The following is a 21,441-nucleotide window of genomic DNA, read 5'->3' on the forward strand; positions in this document are numbered from 1 at the left end:
TCGTCCCAAGTAGACATCAGCTCGCCAATACTACTTTACTTATGCGAACGACGACATCGACAGAAGCCATACGGCTAGACGTGAATATTTAAACGTTTTATCACCACAACATAATTTCGCAATATGAAATCAGAAAACGGAGCAAGACAGCAGCAAGCATGGCGCCTCACTGTCAGGGCCACGAATGGATTCTGCAGAAACCAAACCAGCTAGCTAGTGGTACGGCTTTGTTAGTGTCCATCTTTTTATGTGCTTGTCATACTCGAATCTGGAGTAGGCAGCGCCTGTATCATAAGATTTCAGAATCGCTACTATGTTATAGTACAGTGATTGATGGATCCACTTGAAAATTATGATCGAAAAACAGAAGTGGTCTAGAAGTGGGTTTCAAATTCGGTGATTCGTGATAATTTTTTATGATAAGTATGTGATTTTCATTAATAGAAAGTGATAAGCAATTGTAAATAACAGCGTTATCTTCAATAATTAAAATCTAAAATACATTTGCTTGAAATTTTAAAGTTCGTCAAATTAAAAAAAAAAATACCAAAAAATAATCTTATTTGCAAACGGAATTACTTAGAATACCATAAGCGAAACCTCGTCATTCACACATTTACTTGAAGGAGCGTTCGCAAATTTGGTGATAAGAACGCGAATGACTTTTCAAGCACTTAAATATTCGATTACCGTGTTGCGTTCTAGAGGGGGTCGCTTGCTTATCAGCCACCGCAAATTCGGATAGTCGAAAACCACTTGGGTGAAAATAATTGGTTAACCATGCAGATTATAGCCTCTCGGGTTGTGGTATTCAGGCGTTTATAATTTACTTCCCATTACTCACTTTACTTCTGAGTGCACAAAAAAAAAATCCTAAATTAAAAACTTAAAAACGAAGAAATAACTAAGCTAACAAAAAAAACGTCATTACAAACGTTTCGGGCGGTTATACTTCATTTTCCTGAAAACCATTGCCCAGAATGAAAAATCACCAGAATTTCAATCACCAGAAATCCACTTTCCCAGATTTCTTTTCCCAAAATGCACACATTACCAGAAAATTTTTCCCCAGAATGAACCATTTCCAAGATTTTTTTTACCAGAATGAAATATTTCCCAGAAAAAAGTTCACCAGGATGGACCATTTCTCTGAACATTTTTCGCCAGAATTGCCATTTCCCAGAAAATTTAACATATGAATCCAAACTGAAATTTAAAAAAAAAGATTTTCTTCCACAAAAATTGGGTTCGCATAATACTACAACAAGAATGAAGAGGCCGAGGTGGCACAAAGCTGTCGAAGCTCTCAAAACCGAGGTGGCCGCCTAATACATTGGTCTAGGTCTGCCGGGGCTTCCTAGGTCGGCATGAAAGCTAGGTATGATCCCTTAGCCTCGTCAAATCTTTCAAGTTCGGTGAAAATCTTTAATCATAAGCCAGACTCCGCACTTTTCCACAAACATGACTCATAAGCTTCTGCACAATTGTACTACTCACCATTTTCATCACTTTTGGTCAATCTTTTGGAAATTTTCCGATGTCATCAGCTGGTTTTATGTATTTTCGTAGCTTTGCTTTGGTTAAAGCCCAAAAAGTCCAATTGGCCAAACCTTGGGGCAATTTGGCGGATTCATTTTTTTAGCACAAAACAGACGTTTTTGGTTTTGTACCACCCTATTGTGCCAGTCGTCAATCATCACACCCAAATATTTAAGCTCACGCTTTGATTCGATAGTGCATGATCCAACTGTAATCCTGCCTGTCTGCGGTGAAATTAGGTTTGATATCAGGACCATCTCGGTTTTGTGGTGAGCCAACTGCAAACTTTTGGAGTGCATCCAGCTCTCTACCGCTTCTAGCCGCTAGTAGCACGACGTCGTCCGCGAAACCAACCAACTTTAATCCCTCTGGCAGGCTCAATGTCAGCACCCCATCATACGTAATATTCCACAGAACTAACATCCATTTCCTGAAATCCTTCACTCGTCTTCACGGTTCACGGTTCTTGTCCGACTGGCACCTTTCTGGGAACCATGCATGGTCCCACTGTCTGCCTCGTAGTTGCCTCCGAGACGCTCGACCGCCTGGCCATGCTGCTGCTGGTGTTGTTGATCTGCTGCTGGCATCGGTTGCAATGCACCGAATTGCCGTACCGGATGTTGTTCTGCTGCTGGTGCAGCGCTTTCCACACAGCCGGAGGTGTGGCTGGTATCGCACCGATTCCGCGCACGACCTTGCCGTGTCGGATCTTGTTGCTGAAGTCGCTTTCTTGCTGCTGGTGCAGCATTTCTCTGACTGCCGGAGGTGTGGACGTTCCATGTTGTTGTTGTGCACTTTTTTGAGGGAACTGTTGACGTGCTGGCTCCGAAGTCGGCGATGATGGAGTGGCCATCTGTGCCACGATCGCCGCTTCCGTCCTCCGTGGGGATGCGGAGCCGAAACCCCGGACCTTTTCCAGACCCGCAGGCCCAAAAGCCTCCGCACTCGACCGAGCACCACACTTTTTCTGCCCTTGCCAAAACTGACGTCCGGAAATATTGATGACAGTACCAGTTTTTTTTCGTTTTTCGGGAACTATGGGCTGTCGGGTTTTTTTCAAAAATAAGTTCGATGCAGTGGGCCAAATCTGATCGAACAAGTTGATTTATTTTTGATTAGGGTTGGGTTTTTTATTTGTATTTTTGCTTAAATCACACCATGATAAAAGTTCTAAAAATCAACTGTAACAGTCTGGCTTCATCAGCCGTTTCGATGACAGTTCGAATGGCGTCGACTGTGCATCGCCCTTTTCGAAAGCCGGATTGATTGTTGGACAATCCACCTTCGCCCTCGGTGTACTGCTGGATACGATTCAAGATCACATTTTCCAGAACCTTTCCAACCGAATCCAGTAGGCATATTGGCCTGTATGCCGATAGGTTTCCCAATGGCTTTCCTGGGTTGGGCAGCAGAACCAGCTTCTGCCGTTTCCAAATTTCTGGAAACATACTTTCCTCTATACAAATTTGCAGTGACGATCGTAACATTTCGGGAAATTCCATAATCGCGGCCTTAACTGCAATGTTCGGGATACCATCTGGACCCGGAGCATTTTCCAGCCGAAGGGATTTGGCGATGTCGCGCAGTTCTTCCAACGATATTAACTCCTCGTCGCTCGTATCCCAGTCGTTCGGGACTTGCGGCCAGCCATTGATATTATGATGAGGGAACAGCTTTCTCGTTACTTCCCTCAGTTTGTTGGGGCACATTTTAGGTGGTGTGCTACCGCTTTTGTTTTTTGCCATGACTATCCTGTAGGCATCGCCCCATGGTCGATCATTGGCATCCAGGCAAAGTTTTTTTAAACATGCCTTTTTACTCTTATAAATTGCCTTGCATAGGTTTCTTTTCGCAATTTTGAAGCCTACGCTCGTCTCTCTCCATTTGAGTTCGTGCTCTCTGCATGTTTCGTCTAGCGCGAAGGCAGCTGGTACGCAAAATCGCGATTTCTCCAGTCCACCAATAAACTGGTGGATGTGGGTTTCTACAATTAGCTCTCCTCGTCATTGTTACGTCACAAGCACATGCGAGTACTTTCGTCAGGTTTTCCGCCGACAAATTAGACAGGTTTTGCTCCCACTACAAAACCTCGACAAAGACATTCCGGTCAAATTGTTTTGTCCTCCAGCGTCGTTCATCTGTCATTACCTCTCCTCTGACTGACTGTGCACTTTTACCCACACGATAACGGATCGCAAAGTGGTCGCTATGAGTGTAGTCGTCGCTCACCCTCCAATTACTTATCCATCTGGGACTAGCAAATGTGACATCTATAATGGATTCACGTCCCTCTCTATGGTAGGTTCTAGTATTACCTACGTTCGCCAGGTCCACATTGAGCCTTGCAAGTGCTTCAAGTAGACTCTGTCCTCTGGCTTCCCCATTCCTGGGCCCACGCATTGAAATCCTTCGCGATAATAACGGGGCTTCGGCCTGTGAGCAACTCGACTATCCTATCCATCGTAGTGCTAAACTTCTCTAAGGTCCACCTCGGTGGAGCGTAGCAGCTACAGAAGAAGATCCCATTGACTTTGGCTATCACGAAGCTTTCTTCTTCCGATGTGACCACTTCTTGCATGGGAACTTTCCTGTCACCCCTATTGCGGCCAGATTGGCACTATTAGTCACCCAATTTGTGCCATTCAGGGCTCTATAATAGGGGTCTGCTACTAACGCTATGTCTAGCTTCTCTTCCACCGCCATCTGCCGCAGAAGCTGTTGTGCTTCGTGACAGTGGTTGAGGTTGATTTGGATTACTTCCAAGCCCTTGGTATCGCTGCTAGCGCCTTTTGGTAGGCAAAGCAGAGCGCCTTTTGGTGCCAGTTACATGGTCACCAGTGCAAATAAGACACTTCACCGGCTTACTGCAGCTAGCCGTTATGTGACCGGATTCTCCGCACCCCCAGCATAATCCTCGTCTGTCAACTCCCTTGCAGTCCCATGCATCGAAAGCATACCTCTGGTTGCTGGGAGATGGTTATCTGACAAACTGACCATCCCACCTTTAGCCGCCTGCACTCGAATGCTGCGTTGGCTGCTACCACTGGAAGCCTCACAATTGCAACCTGTGTTCCGGATTCGGGAGGACCCGGACTCAATCGGAACGAGATCTGATCTTCGCCTTCATCGAGGTTTTTGATACGGATGGTTACTTCGTGACATAGCGCACGTACCTCCGCCTTCTCGCCTAGAACTTCCTCCGCTAGCACCTTTAAGGATGCACTCTTTGATGCTGAGCTTCGTTTCAACTCGAGGATCATCTCACAGGAACGAGTACGACGGATCTTCCTCACGTTTTCACCTGGTCCAGCAAGCTTGTCGTCGGTCCGCATCTGACGAAGCACGTCTGCGTACGCCCTACGTACCCTTTGGCGCCTCGACTATGATAGCTTCGCCTTTTGCCCTTACGCGGCTTCGCTGCTTTTTGGGCTTGGGGTTTGTTTTCGTAGCTTTCTCCTTACGGTGTTTACGCGTCACTGTTTGCCATTCGGAGGGCGCTCTTTGGTTGGGTCTGTCGTTCTTGCCTTTCAGTTGGCCAGGGACCTGTCGAACCATCGGGCCTCGGGCCCTCTCTCTAGGGTACCAGGTCTTGGATCACCTGGCGACCCTCGTTTCCTCTTTACACTCTTAGAGCTTCTCGGAGTAATGAGCTCATTCCTCACCGTTTGAACGAAGGCATCAATCCGTTTCGGGCGACTGACATTCGCCTTAAAGGGTTTCTCCGATTCTGTTCCTCTGCTAGTAACGCTGCCATTTAGCGCTCTTACCATATCTAGGACTGCTTTGTTTGCCTCTGTAAAAAGAGCCATAGCCTTTACAAGCTTGTCCTTGACCTCCTTATGAATGTTTTGCTTGCTCAAAACCAAGCTAGTCTAAGCCTGCATTTCTGTCATCGCTTTCTTCATTGCCTTCGGCATAAGAAATTCCTTTTTCTCTGGAGAGCTGACAGGATCTCTTCCTTCTTCCGCTATGGAGCCTTCTGCAGTTTCTACCAGTTGGACAGCAAGCTGCCGAGCTGAACATCGCCGTAGACTCCTGCCACCGAACGGATCAGGGCTTGCACCCTTCGCCGTTCACTCCTCCTTCTTTCCTTTATCATTATTAGTTTTAGTATTTTGAATCATTTATGAATCCCACGAGTAGCTAGGGAAATATACGGTCGACTGCGCCAGTGTCCTGCTTTAGTGCAGCAAGGACTGCAATACTGTAGGGTTTGTCCCGGTGCCCCACAGGCTACCGTTATCAACTGACACATTTACAACCCGCCAGCCTTCCACCTCATAAGCATGGTCTTATGCATGGGGTCGTTTAAGCGCTCCCATGAGCAGCACACCTTGGGCAACTTTGGTTGTTTCTTTCCAATAGGTCCGGTAGGGTAATCCAGTTCCGTTATTCTCATCATCGAGAGGAGGGTTGCTGGATTTAGTCGCCTCTTACGACATGGGCCAGTGACCCAGTGGTAGTATTCTTGAGCCGCTACCCTCGGGCCAAAATATGGTGGGTCTATCTAGTTGCTTGATCATCGGCAATAAACGCTTCTGGAGGCATTCCTTGATTTAGTTTTGGGTGTTCCTTTGTTTCCGATGTGACGTTCGGGCTAGAAATTTTGCCGCACTCGCAAATTGTCTGCCACACCATCACCTTCTTGCCAATTTTTTCGGTGAAAATGTCCTTCTTCGTTTCGAGAATATCCTTGTCCTTGCGTACAGTAAAGTATTGTGACCCAGGAAGAGATTTATAGTCAAATTTCATATACGTTTCATCGTCCATGATAATGAACCCAGAACTTTTGCAAAATATGAATCATACCGTTTCCGGACTTTTGGTTTGACAGAAGCAGCTTGATTAGGGTTCCTTTTAGGTTTTTTCTGCTTTCGGTACGTCTTGAGCCCAACTCGCTCTTTAGCACGCATCACGTTTCAGCAAGACTTACAGGATTTTTGACCACTCCTCGGTTCATCTTCAAATGTACAATGTTCACCATATTTTTTAATAGCTGTCCGTTTCGCTCCGACGCTCACATCCTCTTCTTCGGCCAATTTTCGCTATGAGATTCCACACCCAGTACACCACTTGTTCACGATACTTTTTCTCTTCTCCGGAATAAGACCACGCATTTTGAAATGTAATCACAAACTTAAAGGTTTTTTTGGTTGTATCACGTACAGAAATGTGTAAACAAAAGGACACAGCCAGTAAAATTCGAAAAAAAATATTCGATTCAAAATGATCGTTAACATTAGGTGTGCTTATAATTTTTGGAACAGTATATATTTTAAAGTGGAATAATTCTTTTGGCAGATAAATTTACATATCTACAATCTTCAAGAAATTCGAAGTTTCAGTTACGGGGGAGGAATTGATATTTAGTCAAGGGCTAACTTATTTAATGTACAGTTGAGTGGATTTATTGAGAGGTCATTTGATCATCCATCATTCCTATGAATAAGAAATATCCATCACAAAACTTCGACTAACTTTCAAAATAAATCGAACAAAGCAATCAAACGCTACAATAATAAAAATGACTGCATATCGTGAATTTGACAATCGTGACTGTTTTGATGGACAAATTATCTACCGATCATGCGTTACCTTTGCGAAGTATATACGATATTCAAACGCTGAAAAGAAAAAAAAACACTGATACCTAATTTATGTCAATCATTTGCAGGCAAAAAACAAACCAGATCCCGCGGCAGCTGGGGCCCAAGACTTCTACGAACTACGCAGCCGTTGTGTGCGAGCTGGGAAGCTGTTCGAGGATCCCGAATTCCCCGCCGACAACAGTTCCCTAACCTTCAGCGGAAAGGTTCGGGGTAACCTGAAATGGCTCCGTCCCGGAGAGATCTCCAAAAATCCTGTCTTTTTCGAGGAGGGCTTCTCCCGCTTCGATATCAACCAGGGCGATTTGGGAGACTGTTGGCTGCTGGCAGCGGCCGCTTCCTTGACCCAGGATGATTCACTTTTCACTAGGGTGGTTCCGATGGACAATAGCTTTACGGATCAGTATGCCGGGATTTTCCACTTCCGGTTCTGGAGATTTGGTCAGTGGTACGATGTGGTGATCGATGATCGATTGCCAACGTTCCAGGGACGATTGGTTTATATGAGATCAACTGAGCAGGACGAGTTTTGGAGCGCGCTTTTGGAAAAGGCTTATGCTAAGCTGTTTGGATCTTATGAGGTGCTGCGAGGGGGATCGGCTAGCGAAGCCATGGTAGATTTTACCGGGGGCGTAACCGAGACGTTTGAGATGAAAGAAGCTCCCAAAGATTTGTTTGATATCATTGAAAAGGGTTTCAGAAATCACGCAATGTTTTCGTGTAGCCTGGAACCTGATCCGAATAGACCGGAGGCGGAGACGCCTCAAGGGTTGATCAGAGGGCACGCCTATTCAATAACCATGGCAAAGCTCATGGATATTCAGACCCCAAATGTTAAGGGAAAAATCCCACTCCTACGATTGCGCAATCCCTGGGGTAATGCCAACGAGTGGAACGGAGCTTGGAGCGATAAATCTCCGGAGTGGAAGTTTATACCGGAAGCAACCAAAAAAGAAGTAGGGCTAACGTTCGAAGTCGACGGTGAGTTCTGGATATCGTACAAAGACTTCGAGAAGTACTTCGACCGAGTGGAGATGTGCAACTTGAGTCCGGACTGTCCGATCGTCCGACAAACGGGTGAGTATCCTTGGAAACAATCTTCCTTCGAGGGTGAATGGGTGATAGGAAGTACAGCCGGCGGATGTCGGAATTTTCCCAACACCTTCTGGCACAATCCACAGTACGTTGTCAACATCCCGAATGCCGACAAGGATGATCCGGAAGGCAAAGCGACGGCCATCGTTGCTTTGATGCAAAAGAATCGGCGATCCAAACGAAACAAGGGCATCGATTGTCTCACGATTGGGTTCATCGTCTACCGGGTAACGGAGAAAGATCTAGTCAAGAAACCTCTCCCGAAAGATTTCTTCATGTGGAACTCATCGGTAGCGAGATCGACCTACATCAACCTCAGAGAAGTGACCTGTCGTATTCGGCTAGATCCAGGAACGTATGTGATAGTTCCTTCGACCTTCGATCCGAATGTTGAAGGTGAATTCTTGATTCGAGTATTCTCCGAATGTGCGGATTGTCTCAAGGAAAACGAGGAATGCATCGGAACGTGTGGAGTTGATCCGAGGGTAAGTATTTTTGGTGCTTGATTAATGTGCTGGCTAATGTGTAATCAACAAGCAGTTAACAGCTTAAGCTAGGTTGAAGTAGTATTTGTAGTAGTAATTGATATACAATTAATTTAAAGACAAGCCAACTAGTTGAATCCAAAGCATGCGAAATTTTTAATAGTTGAGATCTTTTTTGAATGCATAATGAAAAGGAAAAGTATAGACTATTCCGATAACAATAGATAAATACACTTTCTTTCTTAAATAAAAGATAAAATGATTGTTTTTAAATATTTTATTCTCAAAGAATTAGTTTTTGTAGAGTAGGCGTGTTTTCTTACTTTTCTTTTAACACTACTCATCAGCTTCTGCACAGAAAGTTTTATTATAGTTTTACTATGGCATTTTATATGCAGCTAGTTTTATAACTGTTTAATTATGGTCATGAAAAATGCTCTGATTCTTAATTCAACCATTTGTTTTCAACGGTAATTTAGCTTTCACTAAATACACTGATTAAGTTGTTTAGAAGGAGTTCTGAATGCTCTATAAAAACTCCAATGAAACATAAACTAAGAAGTTTTTTTCAAGCTTTTTTTTCATGTTTTATAAAGGCACGCAGTGGTTAATTTTAAAACCGTATTAAAATATGGTGACAGTTCTCAATTGAGATGTCAAAACAGGACATGCTCAGACCTAGGTCAGGCAAAAAGAAATTCGCTGCAGCATTTTTGCAGCATTTTTGCAGCATTTTTTTTACTTTTCGACAGAAAACTGAGCACTTTTTGAAAAGAGTTGTACTCGTTTATGGTAAAAACTCGTACCGGAACCAAACAAAAACAGAACTATTGTTTTATAGATGCACGCTCTTTTTTTTAACTCAAAATTAAGTATGACCGAGGTACAAAACCTTGTTCGATCCTATGAACTTAAAGTTAAGTACCATTTTTCCTCCTTGCGATGGATCAAAACGGAGTTCGAACTGCGAACTCAAAACTGATCCCTTTTTTTCCTTCGGCGAGGGATCAAAGCTGAGTTCGACCTTATGAACTAAAAATTGAACTCTCTTTGTTGAACTGAAAACACTTAGCGAGTTCAGTCCGAACCGGAACAGCAACCAACGAACACGTCTCAAAATTTTGTCGTTCCGGAACAATTACCGGAAGACTATGAAGGAACTTCATAATGAAATGCATGTTCACCGTGTCAGCGTAAAATTGTGTCCGTCATTGTCATCATATGGTGAGCGGCTTGGAATGTCCGGAAACTTCCGGATGTTGTTTACTTCCCGTGAGAAGTAACATCCGGAAGTTTTCTTTGACCGGGAATGTCAAAACTTTCCACCGCTCTGTAATTGCAATGCAATATGTACCGGAACAGCAACATCCGGGTACAACAAATTTTAATCATCCTTTAATTCCCTGAAAATCAGCTACCCCCGAAAAAAAAGGATAAATTCGAGTTCGGCTGCCGAACTTAGTATTGAGTATGCCTATCAGAACTTAGTTTTGCTATTGCCCAGTCAAACTCAAAGTTGAGGGAAGCCACCGAAGTGCTGTTTTGAACCAAAACTACTTAATTTTGAGTTTAAAAAAAAGAGCGTGTGAGGCATGCTCAGTTGAGTGAAACTTTTTAACCTGTCCAATGCAAAACTCTTTCAAAGACTTAAAAAAAAAAGTTTTAATAATGATCATTCTAATGAAACAAAATTCAATAGCTGCTTACTGTACGGTGATTGAATCAGACCAATTTGACATTTGTGCGCTTTTTTATTTTTTCTGTTTTCCAGCCTTGGGCTCAGGCTAGATTGCATATATTAGAATAGGAACACCCATTTTTACGCATTTTTTACAAGTCATATGTGTTATTTTTAATTTAAATTTAAATAAAATGAAATAATTCAAACCACCAGAAGTGGTTTAAATTTTCTCTACAATATGACTGTTGAGTGAAAGAGCCAACTAGGGTGATTTGCCAATCGTTGCACACTTAAGCACATGATTTGGGTGTTTGTGCTGTATTTTAGTCATTTCAACCAAATTCACTCGATTTTTTTTGTCGATGCACTCATACAGGATTGGCCAACAAGATCCTAAAGTTCAAGTGTTTGAAAAAAGTGACATAAAAATTTAAAAAATCATTTAAAACAGCTTGTCTGTGCCCAATAGTTGCACAGGCAAATTTTGTGTCGTGCATAATGTTGTCCGATTTTTTCCAATGGTTGCACATTTTAAAAATCAGACACCATGAGGTCGAATAGGCTGATAATTGTTACGGAAGCTTATTATGAGAACTTCTAGTTCAAATGTAATTTTTAGACGACCCCTTAAGAGGGGAAGGGGGGGGGGGGGTTATATCTTCCATATAAACCGTCCAATGCACTTTCCAATTCCAATGCGGCTTCAAAAAAACAAAAAGCCGCCGGTTTGAGTGTCTGGAATAGCATTTATCACACGTGAAGTTTTCTCAGAAACTCAAATCCACCTTTAAATTTACCCGAAGCCATTTGAGTGGCGTGTTATTTACCCTAATTTGCCCAGTGTTGAGCCTTTTTCTGTTATGCTATGTTTTTAAAATCCCATAGAATGAACTAAAAGGTATTTAATGCTTAATTTTTTAGTGGCTATTAACAGGTGAAAAGATTAGAGAACGTGATCTGTTTTGCCCCCTTTTACCCCTATGAAGAATATGCGATTTTATAAAACAAATGTTTTAGGACTCACTTGTAAGTCGATCGATTTTTACATAATGAATCTCAATTTAAAACTTGAAAAAGGACACAACCACGCCCAAAGTTTCGGATCGTTTAACTGATTTATGCTCATGATATAACATTTTGTATAAGATTTTTTTTCGAAAAGTTAATTGATTTAAATATCTTTTTCATATAAGTGGGTTTATTTGTAATTAATGTAACCTCTATAGCATTTCATCAATCTTCTGGAATCAATCACATAACATAGAAATGCTTCCCAAGAGTTTTCTGGCTGAAAAACTGTTTTGGATCAAATTAAGTTTCACAAAGCTATGACTGTTTATTTTTCTGGATGATAAGGGCCAAATAAAGCTTCACATAGATGTCTCCAGTGACGGCAACTCGACGGCAGATTCGATTTCCTGGGAAAATTGCACGTCAGATAAGTAATATTTCGGGTCTTCCAACCATCGACTTCTAGTTTTTGGGATTAAGGGTCGTAGTTTTCCTCCTGTACAATTTTCTGACAATATTAATAACAATATCAAGGGGATCGCTGTTGACATGGAATAAAATTCTTTTAGATTTGTCGTCACGAAATTAGAGAAACAAATTTTTTCAGAACAGCTTTTAGATTCTTTGCATAAAATGTTGAGTAAATGGTCGCGATAAACGATTTCAAAATAAATCTGATAAAAAAATAGTCTCTCAAAGCCAATGCAGTTGAGTTGACTTTGACACTTTTCAGACAATGCAAATAGCCCGACTTTCATACATACATAAGTTTTTTCAACGAGTTTAATAATTTCAAAACTTCATTTTTAAGATTTGACGGCAGAAAATATAAACTTATGGATATATAAAGTGTCTTTGAATTAATGAAAAATAATTACTAAAATAACTAGTTAAACGTAAATATCCACTTATTCAGACTTATTCAGAGAAGAAGCAAAGTATTTCATGAAAAAAAGTTATAACCATTTCGAATTAAAAAATCGTAATCCATTCACAAGTATTGTAAAATTGCAGGATTTGCTTTCTTAAGTTTTCAATTATTTCATGACATGTTTTTACGAAAGTTTTAAATCATCACACTTATTGGCTATGCAAAGCAGTATAATGCGATTCTTATTTTCATCCGGTTAACCAACTTTCAAATTAGCTGTCAAAACACTAAAATTAAAAAATATTTACCTATTTAAAATTTTTTGTATGGCAACGAATATCATTTCTGGGGTAGGTTTAGTTTTTGTTCACATGCAATGTATTGCCGGAACCAAGAAATATTTTAAAAATACAAAAAATTTTTTGTTGAACTTTCAGTACATCTCTGATGGTTTTTGAATGAAAATTTCGATTTTTCCGTACGAGCCTCCTTACTAATTCAAAACACGTTGTTCAGACTTAATGAATCGCTTCCAAAATTTTTATTGCTATTTTTAGCTGTAAAAATAACCAAACAAAGTTATCGGCGGTAAACGAATTAATAAATTTGAAATTTCCAAACAAATTTTGCAGCTAAATTATGTACAACAATGGGGCAAGAGGAGATTGAGCGGACCAATTGTTGCACGATCCAATATATTTTCTGGTTAAGTATTGATCATAATTTTTTTTCAAAATCATGGTGTTAAAATTGTCCAACAAACGTTTCGTATAAAAAACTGATACGAAAAATGTTTTGTAGTAGCAGAAAAAAAATTGTTGCTTGACGCCATCATTAATCTAAGATGGCGGCTTCCGCTTTTGTTTCAAAGCTTTAAATGACTGACAATCTCATGAAACATCCATCATATAGGTATTGGGAGAAAGGGCTAGACGAGTAGAAGTCGAATTTTGTTTTCCAACGCCATCTTAACATCCAAGATTGTTTCATCCGTCCAAATTGAAAATGCTGAAAATCGCATGAACCCCGGGAATATGGGCATTAGTTAAAAACGCTCAACAAATTCAAGTCGAATTTCGCTATCTGACACCATCTTAAAATCTTTTCTTTCCAAACCTTTATATTACTGATAAAAGCTTGAAATTCCCATAATATGGATATTGGGTTAAAGGGCTAAACAAGAAGAAGTCAAATTGGCGGCATCCGCTTAAGTTTAAAATGCTATAAATCACTGAAAATCAAATGAAAGCTCACAATATGGGTACTGGATGAGAAGGCTATTCAAGAAGAAGTCGAATCTGGTATTCTGCCGCTATCTTGAAATCCAAGCTAACGGCTTCGGCTTTTCTTTTCAAACCTCTATATTATTGATAATCGCTTGAAACCCCCATAACATGGGTATAAGTTGAAAGGGCTCAACTAGAAGAAGTCGAATTTTACTTTCTGACGCCATCTTGAAGTTCAAGATGGTGGATTCTGCTGAACTTAAAATGTTGTAAATGATTAAAATTCGCATTAAAACCTCCCGCCATCTTTCATGATGGCGTCAGAAAGCGAAATTCGACTGCTTTAAGTTTAGCCCTTTTACCCTATGCCAATATTGTGGAGATTTCATGCAATTTTAAGTGATTAACAGCATTTTAGAGTTATACGAAATCTGCCATCTTGGATTTCAAGATGGCGTCAGAAAGCAAAATTTGGTTTATTCTCATTTAGTCGTTTCACCCAATACCAATATTGTAAGGACTTTCATGTGATTTCAAGTCATTTCCATCAATTTTAAAGTTCAAAGGAAGCCGCCATCTTGGATTTCATGATGGCGTCAGGTAGCGAAATACGTCTTTTTCTTGTTTAGCCCTTTTAACCCATTACCCATGAGAGAGTTTAAACAGTGTTTCAAGATGACGTCAGATAGCGAAAATCGACTTCTTCTATTTTAGCACTTTCACCCAATACCCATATTTTGAGGGTTTCATACGATTTTTAGTCATTTACAGCATTTTAAAGTTCCGCGGAAGCCGCCACCTTGGCTTTCACGATGGTGTCAGAAAGCGAAATTCGACTTATTTCAGTTTAGTTCTTTCACCCAATACCCATATTGTGGGGGTTTCATGCGATTTTACTGCTCATAAATGCTTTATAATATAACATATCCGTTTTTTGCTTGGAAGTAAGGCCACGCCTTTTTTTCTTCCAAAAAAGGACAAAAAATAATAACGCTTACTTCGCTTGGATGTAAACAACAGTAGGTACGCAGTCAAAATTTGGTTAAACACTACACAATTTTTGAAATGACGGTTAGTTTATAGTGTATTTATAATAATCGGAACAGTCTTTATGCCAACATTTCACTGTTTGAAAAACTTGTATTCTAGTAACTGTTTTAAGAACTGTTGGGCACGTTTTTTGTTCGATTACAGTACTTTTATCATTTTACGTAGTTTCGACTTTCTGTTGGTGGACTTGTTGGGTCAATGAATCCGAAAGTCTCCTGTACATCTCTAATTTTAGAGATCTAGGAGTTAACATTGAAAATTGATAAAATTGAATAAAAATATTTGTCAGTATTTTTCACATTATTTTATTATTAACATTCACTCAGTATATTGCTCTAATTTTTCACGTTAACCTGAGTATAATGTTATTTATAATAAACTGCACAGAAGTTAAAAATAAATTGATTACAAACAACAAACTAATTTTGTAAAATAGGTACAGAAGTTTTTTTTTTTTAAAATTCGTTTCTTTTCCTGTTAGATTGATTAGATAAATTTCAACACGGGAAGCCAATCTCGGTTACAGCCGTGGCCGTAGGAACGGGGGGGTTTTGGGGGTTAAACCGCCCCCCCATGAGGGTCCAAAAAAACAAGCGAGGTATTCTACTCTACACTCAAAATTTTAAATCCATAATCAAATTATGATAATAGAGCAAATATATTCAAGAAAAACAATCTAGACTAAAAATTAATGCCAAAACCTCAAAAACCTATCCCAAGTTCAAATTTTTTTTATAGTTTTTCAAATTTTTCTCACTTGTTCGTAGACTAAGGTTGTCAGAATTTTTTCAGCACGTATCCGGGCCGAACCAATCCTGGCTGTTTTATGTAAAAACCAGGCAAAATCCGGGTATTTTATTTCAAAATTTTCTACCAAAATCCAGGCAATATCGGGCAATTTTGATCAAAACTAGGACTTGCTTATCAAAAATCATGAAAAAAAAAAACTTTAAAAAACCTTCCCTGATTATATTTTTTTTAAAACTTGCTCCGAAAATTTTGGACGCACGAATAAAAAATATTTTACAACTCAATTTGTTTTTTAAAGTTTGATTTAAAATGAGAATGAGAACAAACCCGGCTTTTCCAATAGAATCCGATTCGAATTTCAGTATAATCACAAGTATATAAATAATCACAAGAAATTAAGAATGAAAAGCTGCTTTCCTGATTCGGTTTTGCATTTCACAACAAATTTGAATCATGTTTTTCGGAAATCATTTGCATTTTCAATATTTTGATTATTATTTTACGAATATGAAAAAAGAAGAATTTTATTTTACATTTTAAATCGAAGTTCTCAAACTTAATTCTTAAACAAAATTTAAACATTAAAAGCTTCTAAGCGATCCAAAATTGAAAACTCAGATTCAGATTCATCATTTGAAATTCACATTTAAATTCTTATTCACAATACAGATTAAAAATAAATAATTGAACAAATGAATTAAGATTAAACTAGCAATACAGAATTTAAATAAAGATTCATGAATGATGGCTCTAAAACTTGGCTCATATAATTTTGATCTGGAATTAAGATTTGGAAATCGTATTTTTCGTACATTTCAGAAATGGTATAGAAATTCGGAAACAGTTCAATTTATGAATTCAGGTTCAGCATTCAGATTTAAAACTCAGGAATGAGTGAACGAGTTTTTCAATCAACATTAAATTGTAAAGGAATTCAAGAGAACATGAACATAAGAATTTGCTTGTCAATTTCCAGATTTTTTTTTTAATCAGAAGAAGTTTGTACTCACATTTAGCTGAAAATTACAGATATAAAGAAGAATTTCAGTTAATTTTCTATGTTTTGTTTTATGCAAAATATCCCAATATCACAGGATTTTTATTATGGAATTGATTCTTTATGAAAAATATTTCCTGTTAAAAAAAAACAAGTATCTGATCTTCACCTGAAAAATCTGCACAAAATTCTTTATTTTCTCGGTGTATTGATTAACATTATTGATATTGAAGTTTTTAAAAGGTGAATTTTAAACAGAAATCATAAATTTAGTTCAAGTTTGCATCGAGTAAATTTGATTCGAAAATTTGCTATCGCTTACTGTTTTTTTTTTTTTTGAAAATTTTTATTTATTTTCTTGTAAGGTTAAATTCTTGGGATTTGAAGTGAGCTCGTATGGTTTGAGCATAGAATACGTTTTTTTTAAATTGATGGCTAGCTTAAAAAGAATTTATTTTATGCTTCGACCTACCAGACTCTTAAACAAATTCTTAAATGTTAACTTTCGATGAAAGCTAATTCCATATTTTGTTTCTAAAAGTTTCATTAAAAAAAGTTTTCTCACCCTTTAGACTATGGACCATGTTTCTAAAGTTACGTTTTAATACAAAAACTATTAATGAAAGTTTAAAAATGAATAATCATATAAATAGTAACAAATATAAGTGTTTTTTTTTTACGTTGTTGGGCAAAACATCATAGGTAAAAATCAGTCTCCAAACCACCCCCCCCCCCCCCCCCCCCCCTTGAGTCGGTTCTTCTTACGACCCTGGTTACAGCTCAAATAAAAACAAAACAAAAAGTTCCTTTTTGACTCATAAGTCAAAACCCATTACATTCTTTAAAAAAATTATTAAATTAAAATCTTTTTTGAATTTCAAATCTCAAATTAGTCCACCAATACTTTTACTTTATGGAATTTTCATTTCTTTGAAGGGTCATATCTATGAAACTAGTCTATCTATGCAAAACTTGAAACCCAATTTGAATTAACGACAATCGCTCCAGTTCAGGTTTTTGATATCTCTAATTTTTTTTTTTCAACAATCAAATAAACAAGATGTAATGTGGTAGTTAAAATCTGGTGAAATATTATGAACAAAACCTAAATCAGATTTGAATCAGAACGTTAAACTATTTATTTTAACGTCAATTTAAAAGACATTTAACTTAATAACTAACTGATTTTTTATTTATGTTAGAGAAATATGAGAAAATATGCCATAATATTCCAAAAAAAATTTTTTTTTTTTTGGAAAAAGGAGCTTTTGGAACAAAAAAATCTGCTTTAGAAATTCTAACTGAAGTCTTCGTCTAAATCAATCATACTCAAATCCCTGCATCTCATAAAAAAAGATTTAAAAAAAAACAAAACTGTTGTGAAATTGATTAAAAATTCTTACTTTTTTCCCTTACTTTTCCCACTTTTTTTTTTAACTTTGATCAGTGTTAACTTTTATATGACTCAAAATAATGAATTCAATACCGTTCAGTAGATTTATTAAAACTGAAATAATATTATTTTTTGCCACATCAGTAATTGCTACACCCATTTAAAAAAAAAGTTTCGTAAGAAGTGTATTCGAAAAAAAAATGCAACACTTTGTTTTGGGAATAACTTTAGTATGCATGGATGTGAATTGAGGAAACTTTCAGCGAACTAACGAACTATGAACCCTCCATTTTTCAAATCAAGGCTATTTTTCATCACGTTTTCTGTTTCCTGAAGTTTAACCTTTAAAATAACTCAAAGTTTTGAATTTGGTCGGTTATATCAAAATATAGCCGATTGTCCTCATTCGGTACAAAAACACAACATTTAACTTTTTATTACACCACCACCGTTTTTGCGTAATTTCACGATTGTAGATCCAACTTAAACAGAGTATAAATTTTGTGAAACTTATTGAAATGCTATGCAGAGAGAACGGTCGCATTTGGAGGCAGTCTTCTTTGTAATTTTAGCCATTCATCGTGTCAATCCGTAACACTCAGTAATTTGCAGTTTCCACAGATATAAATTGAATTTTTCCATTTTTTCTCCTTGTTTATCTCCAAGAAATACAGGCGAGACTTGTCAACGAAAATTTTACGATTGGGAACCTGCCAGATGATCGCTTAAGAGTTCGTTTTACTGTTCATTACGAGATTTTTCCAAATATCTCCTCACAAGCCGTCCAAATATTTTGCGCACGATTTGACCACCGTAGTTTCCACCATGTAGAAATGGAGTTAGGCCTAAGTCAGCTAGACGAACCATTTCCTCTATTCATACTTTCAGATTCAGCTTGAAAAAACCTCTCACTTCATGGAATCAATCATCTTCCCTTTCATTAAAGTTTTCGCTCACTATTGGATCTTATAGGACTACCTAAACGATTTACCATGTGAACTTTGGTCGAATTGTTGATTTCCAGCTATTTTGAGTCTCCCATAGGGGCTTTTCTGGATTTTTCTCGTTCCTGCCCAAAACATGTTGTCAATAATCTTTAGTATAGGGCGCTATCTCAAAAACCACTTGACAGATTGTCAATTTTGTACACGTACACACTACGTTACTAGGTAGCTTCACTGAAAATTTCAACAATTTCCATCCATGCATTCAAAAGTTATTCACAAAACAAAGTGTTGTTTTTTTTTTTCAAATACACTTATTATTACGGTTTGATGGAAAAACTTTAAAAAAAAATTAGAAATCAAAGTTTCCTTTCGGTTCATCTCAATTGTCTTACGAGCCAAAACGAATTAATCTGAATGTTCCAGGTACCTCGATCGGCTATATTAAAATTATTATAAATTATACACGATTTGAAATTTTTTAGAAATAATTATGCGCTTTATGGTAGTGTGAAAGTTAGCAGAAAGATTACTTAATAATGTATTTCAAAGTTTGTTGTAGTATCTAATATCCGCACCGCTCCAAGTAGTGCACGTAGTAGAATGTTGCTAATGCCATTTTCACTGTATATATTTTTCTGTTTGTGTGCTAATCTTTATTTTAAGGTAACACCCGACAGAAACCACAACGAATTGCCGCGAGCAATAACAGTAAGTTTCGCACATGTGATTTATCTGTGTTTTATGATACTAAACAACAACCAGCCAAGACTGGACTCGTGTTTCCACACTGTTTCAGAAAAGGGATTAACCAGTTTTTATGTACTTTTTTCCACACCTAGGTCGCCAGAGACACACCGGACCCAGCCCTTTCGGACAAACAAAGATCCACCATGGAAAAGCTGTTCCTAGATGTGGCCGGCCCGGACGGCGAAGTGGACTGGATGCAGCTGAAGCTGGTTCTGGATTATTGCTTCCGAAGTGAAATTGCCATCGCCAACAAAGGCATCACGCAAACCTACCGAACGGCACCGCTCCTAGAATCGGCATCCAAAAAAGGTGGGAGCATTGGCGTGATGCCCGGAGGCGGACTTGCCTGCTGTGGACTACTGTCAATCGTCCAGGATTTGTACCTAAATATTGCCGGTGGAATTGGTCAAACGTCGTCGGCCACGCCAAACAATCCGGCCAACGATGATTCGGTTATTTCCAAAGAAAATGCTGCCCTTTTGTCGGGTAGGTTTAGAAAATTCTGATTTGAGGTTACTTAATTGATTCGACTTTTATTTGCGGTCTTTTATAAGAAAATTATCAAAGGCAATCTTCCTTGAAAAAGACCACCAAAAAAAGTCGAAACGTCGGATATTTCGAATCAAAAGTTTTCATAATTGTTTTGAATCTTGGTTCTAAACTCTAAATCTGATCTTCGTAGTTAGATTCTGAATTTGAGCTTTACACCCCTATAAACAATTTCTAACATCCTCACTATTTTACCCCTTACAGCGGATGCTACCGGTGCCGGTTTCTCGAAGGACACCTGCCGGGCGATGGTGGCCATGCTCGATGAAGACCACTCCGGAAAACTAGGATTGCTAGAGTTCCAAAAGTTACTTACCGAATTAGCCCGGTGGAAGGCCGTCTTCAAGTTGTACGATCAGGACCACAGTGGACATCTTAATCCGTTCGAGCTGAAGGCAGCGCTCCAATCGGCCGGCTACACCCTGAACGCCAAGATAATCAACAGTCTGATGCACCGCTACAGCACCAAGGAGGGCGAGATATGGTTCGACGATTTCATCACCTGTGCCGTTAAGATCAAGACCATGATCGGTGAGTTTAAACTCAATCTTGATCATAAATAAAACGGAACCTTTCAATAATCCTACTCTCTGTTTTAGACATTTTCCGTGCCAAGGATGTTAACCGGACGAATCTCGCGACGTTCAATTTGGACGAATGGATTCAAAAGACCATCTATTCCTGAATTTTTGCCTGCACAAGTTCGCAAGTTACTTATACCCAAAAGATGTGCCTGAAGTACATCCCTAAGACACACCAACTGATTTCAGTTTTACACCTCCACCACTATATCTTTTAGTGTTCTATTATAGTGTTAATCTTCCATGCCATCAGAAATCTCTCTTTTAATATTTATTAATTCAAATAGATTTGTACAGTGAAGTAGATTAGGAATTTTATGAATGTACAATAAAATACATTGTTTTTGCTTGAATGATTTTTTTTTATTATAACTAAAACATAAAGAAAAACGGAGTTCAAAAGCCTGAAAAAAATATTAAGTTTTGGTAAAAGCTTTAAAAAGACGAATTGCATGATAGAGGAAAAAATCTCAAATTTAAAAGGATTTGCACATGATGAATAAAAACTTTCAATACTATTTTCTGCTATAAAATATGTCTCTTAAATAAGTTTAGTTTTTTCTCGATTTTTTCGATCGATTTTGTATTAATCGTTTACCAGAAACTTTTGATTTCTTCAACTGTTAATAAAGATCCACGCCCAAACAAAACATATTAACATTTCTAAATAATCCAGATCAATACTAAATATCTTAAAATATCGGACATATTTCGTATCGGGTTTCTTTATGAAATGTTTGTGAGACAATTTCAACAGCATAATTTAAAAAAAAAAATAGGATCAATACAATATTTCAGATAATTTCGGACGGCTCAACAATTGATCGACTGAATGATCTGAATAATTTGTTGTAAATCGATATATTCTCTATCAGAGCACATAAATTATACGCTTGAAAATGTTGTGATTATT

General features: G+C 38.4%; 1 protein-coding gene across 2 annotated transcripts in view; it reads left to right on the forward strand.

Moving 5' to 3' along the window:
* LOC129744925 (calpain-B-like) overlaps nucleotides 1–20,835 on the forward strand; it is a 31,500-nt gene extending 10,665 nt beyond the window's left edge. The window contains exons 2-6 of one of the 2 annotated variants that reach the window (XM_055737686.1): nucleotides 7,214–8,725; nucleotides 19,315–19,359; nucleotides 19,491–19,884; nucleotides 20,152–20,478; nucleotides 20,547–20,835. In XM_055737686.1, the coding sequence (XP_055593661.1) occupies nucleotides 7,214–8,725; nucleotides 19,315–19,359; nucleotides 19,491–19,884; nucleotides 20,152–20,478; nucleotides 20,547–20,632 (2,364 nt within the window). In that variant the 3' untranslated portion in view covers nucleotides 20,633–20,835. The remainder of the gene's footprint in view (nucleotides 1–7,213; nucleotides 8,726–19,314; nucleotides 19,360–19,490; nucleotides 19,885–20,151; nucleotides 20,479–20,546) is intronic. The other variant, XM_055737687.1, reaches the window with a different exon arrangement.
* Nucleotides 20,836–21,441: the final 606 nt, after the last annotated feature.

This window comes from Uranotaenia lowii, chromosome 2 (assembly GCF_029784155.1).
Source record: "Uranotaenia lowii strain MFRU-FL chromosome 2, ASM2978415v1, whole genome shotgun sequence".
Lineage (NCBI taxonomy): Eukaryota > Metazoa > Arthropoda > Insecta > Diptera > Culicidae > Uranotaenia > Uranotaenia lowii.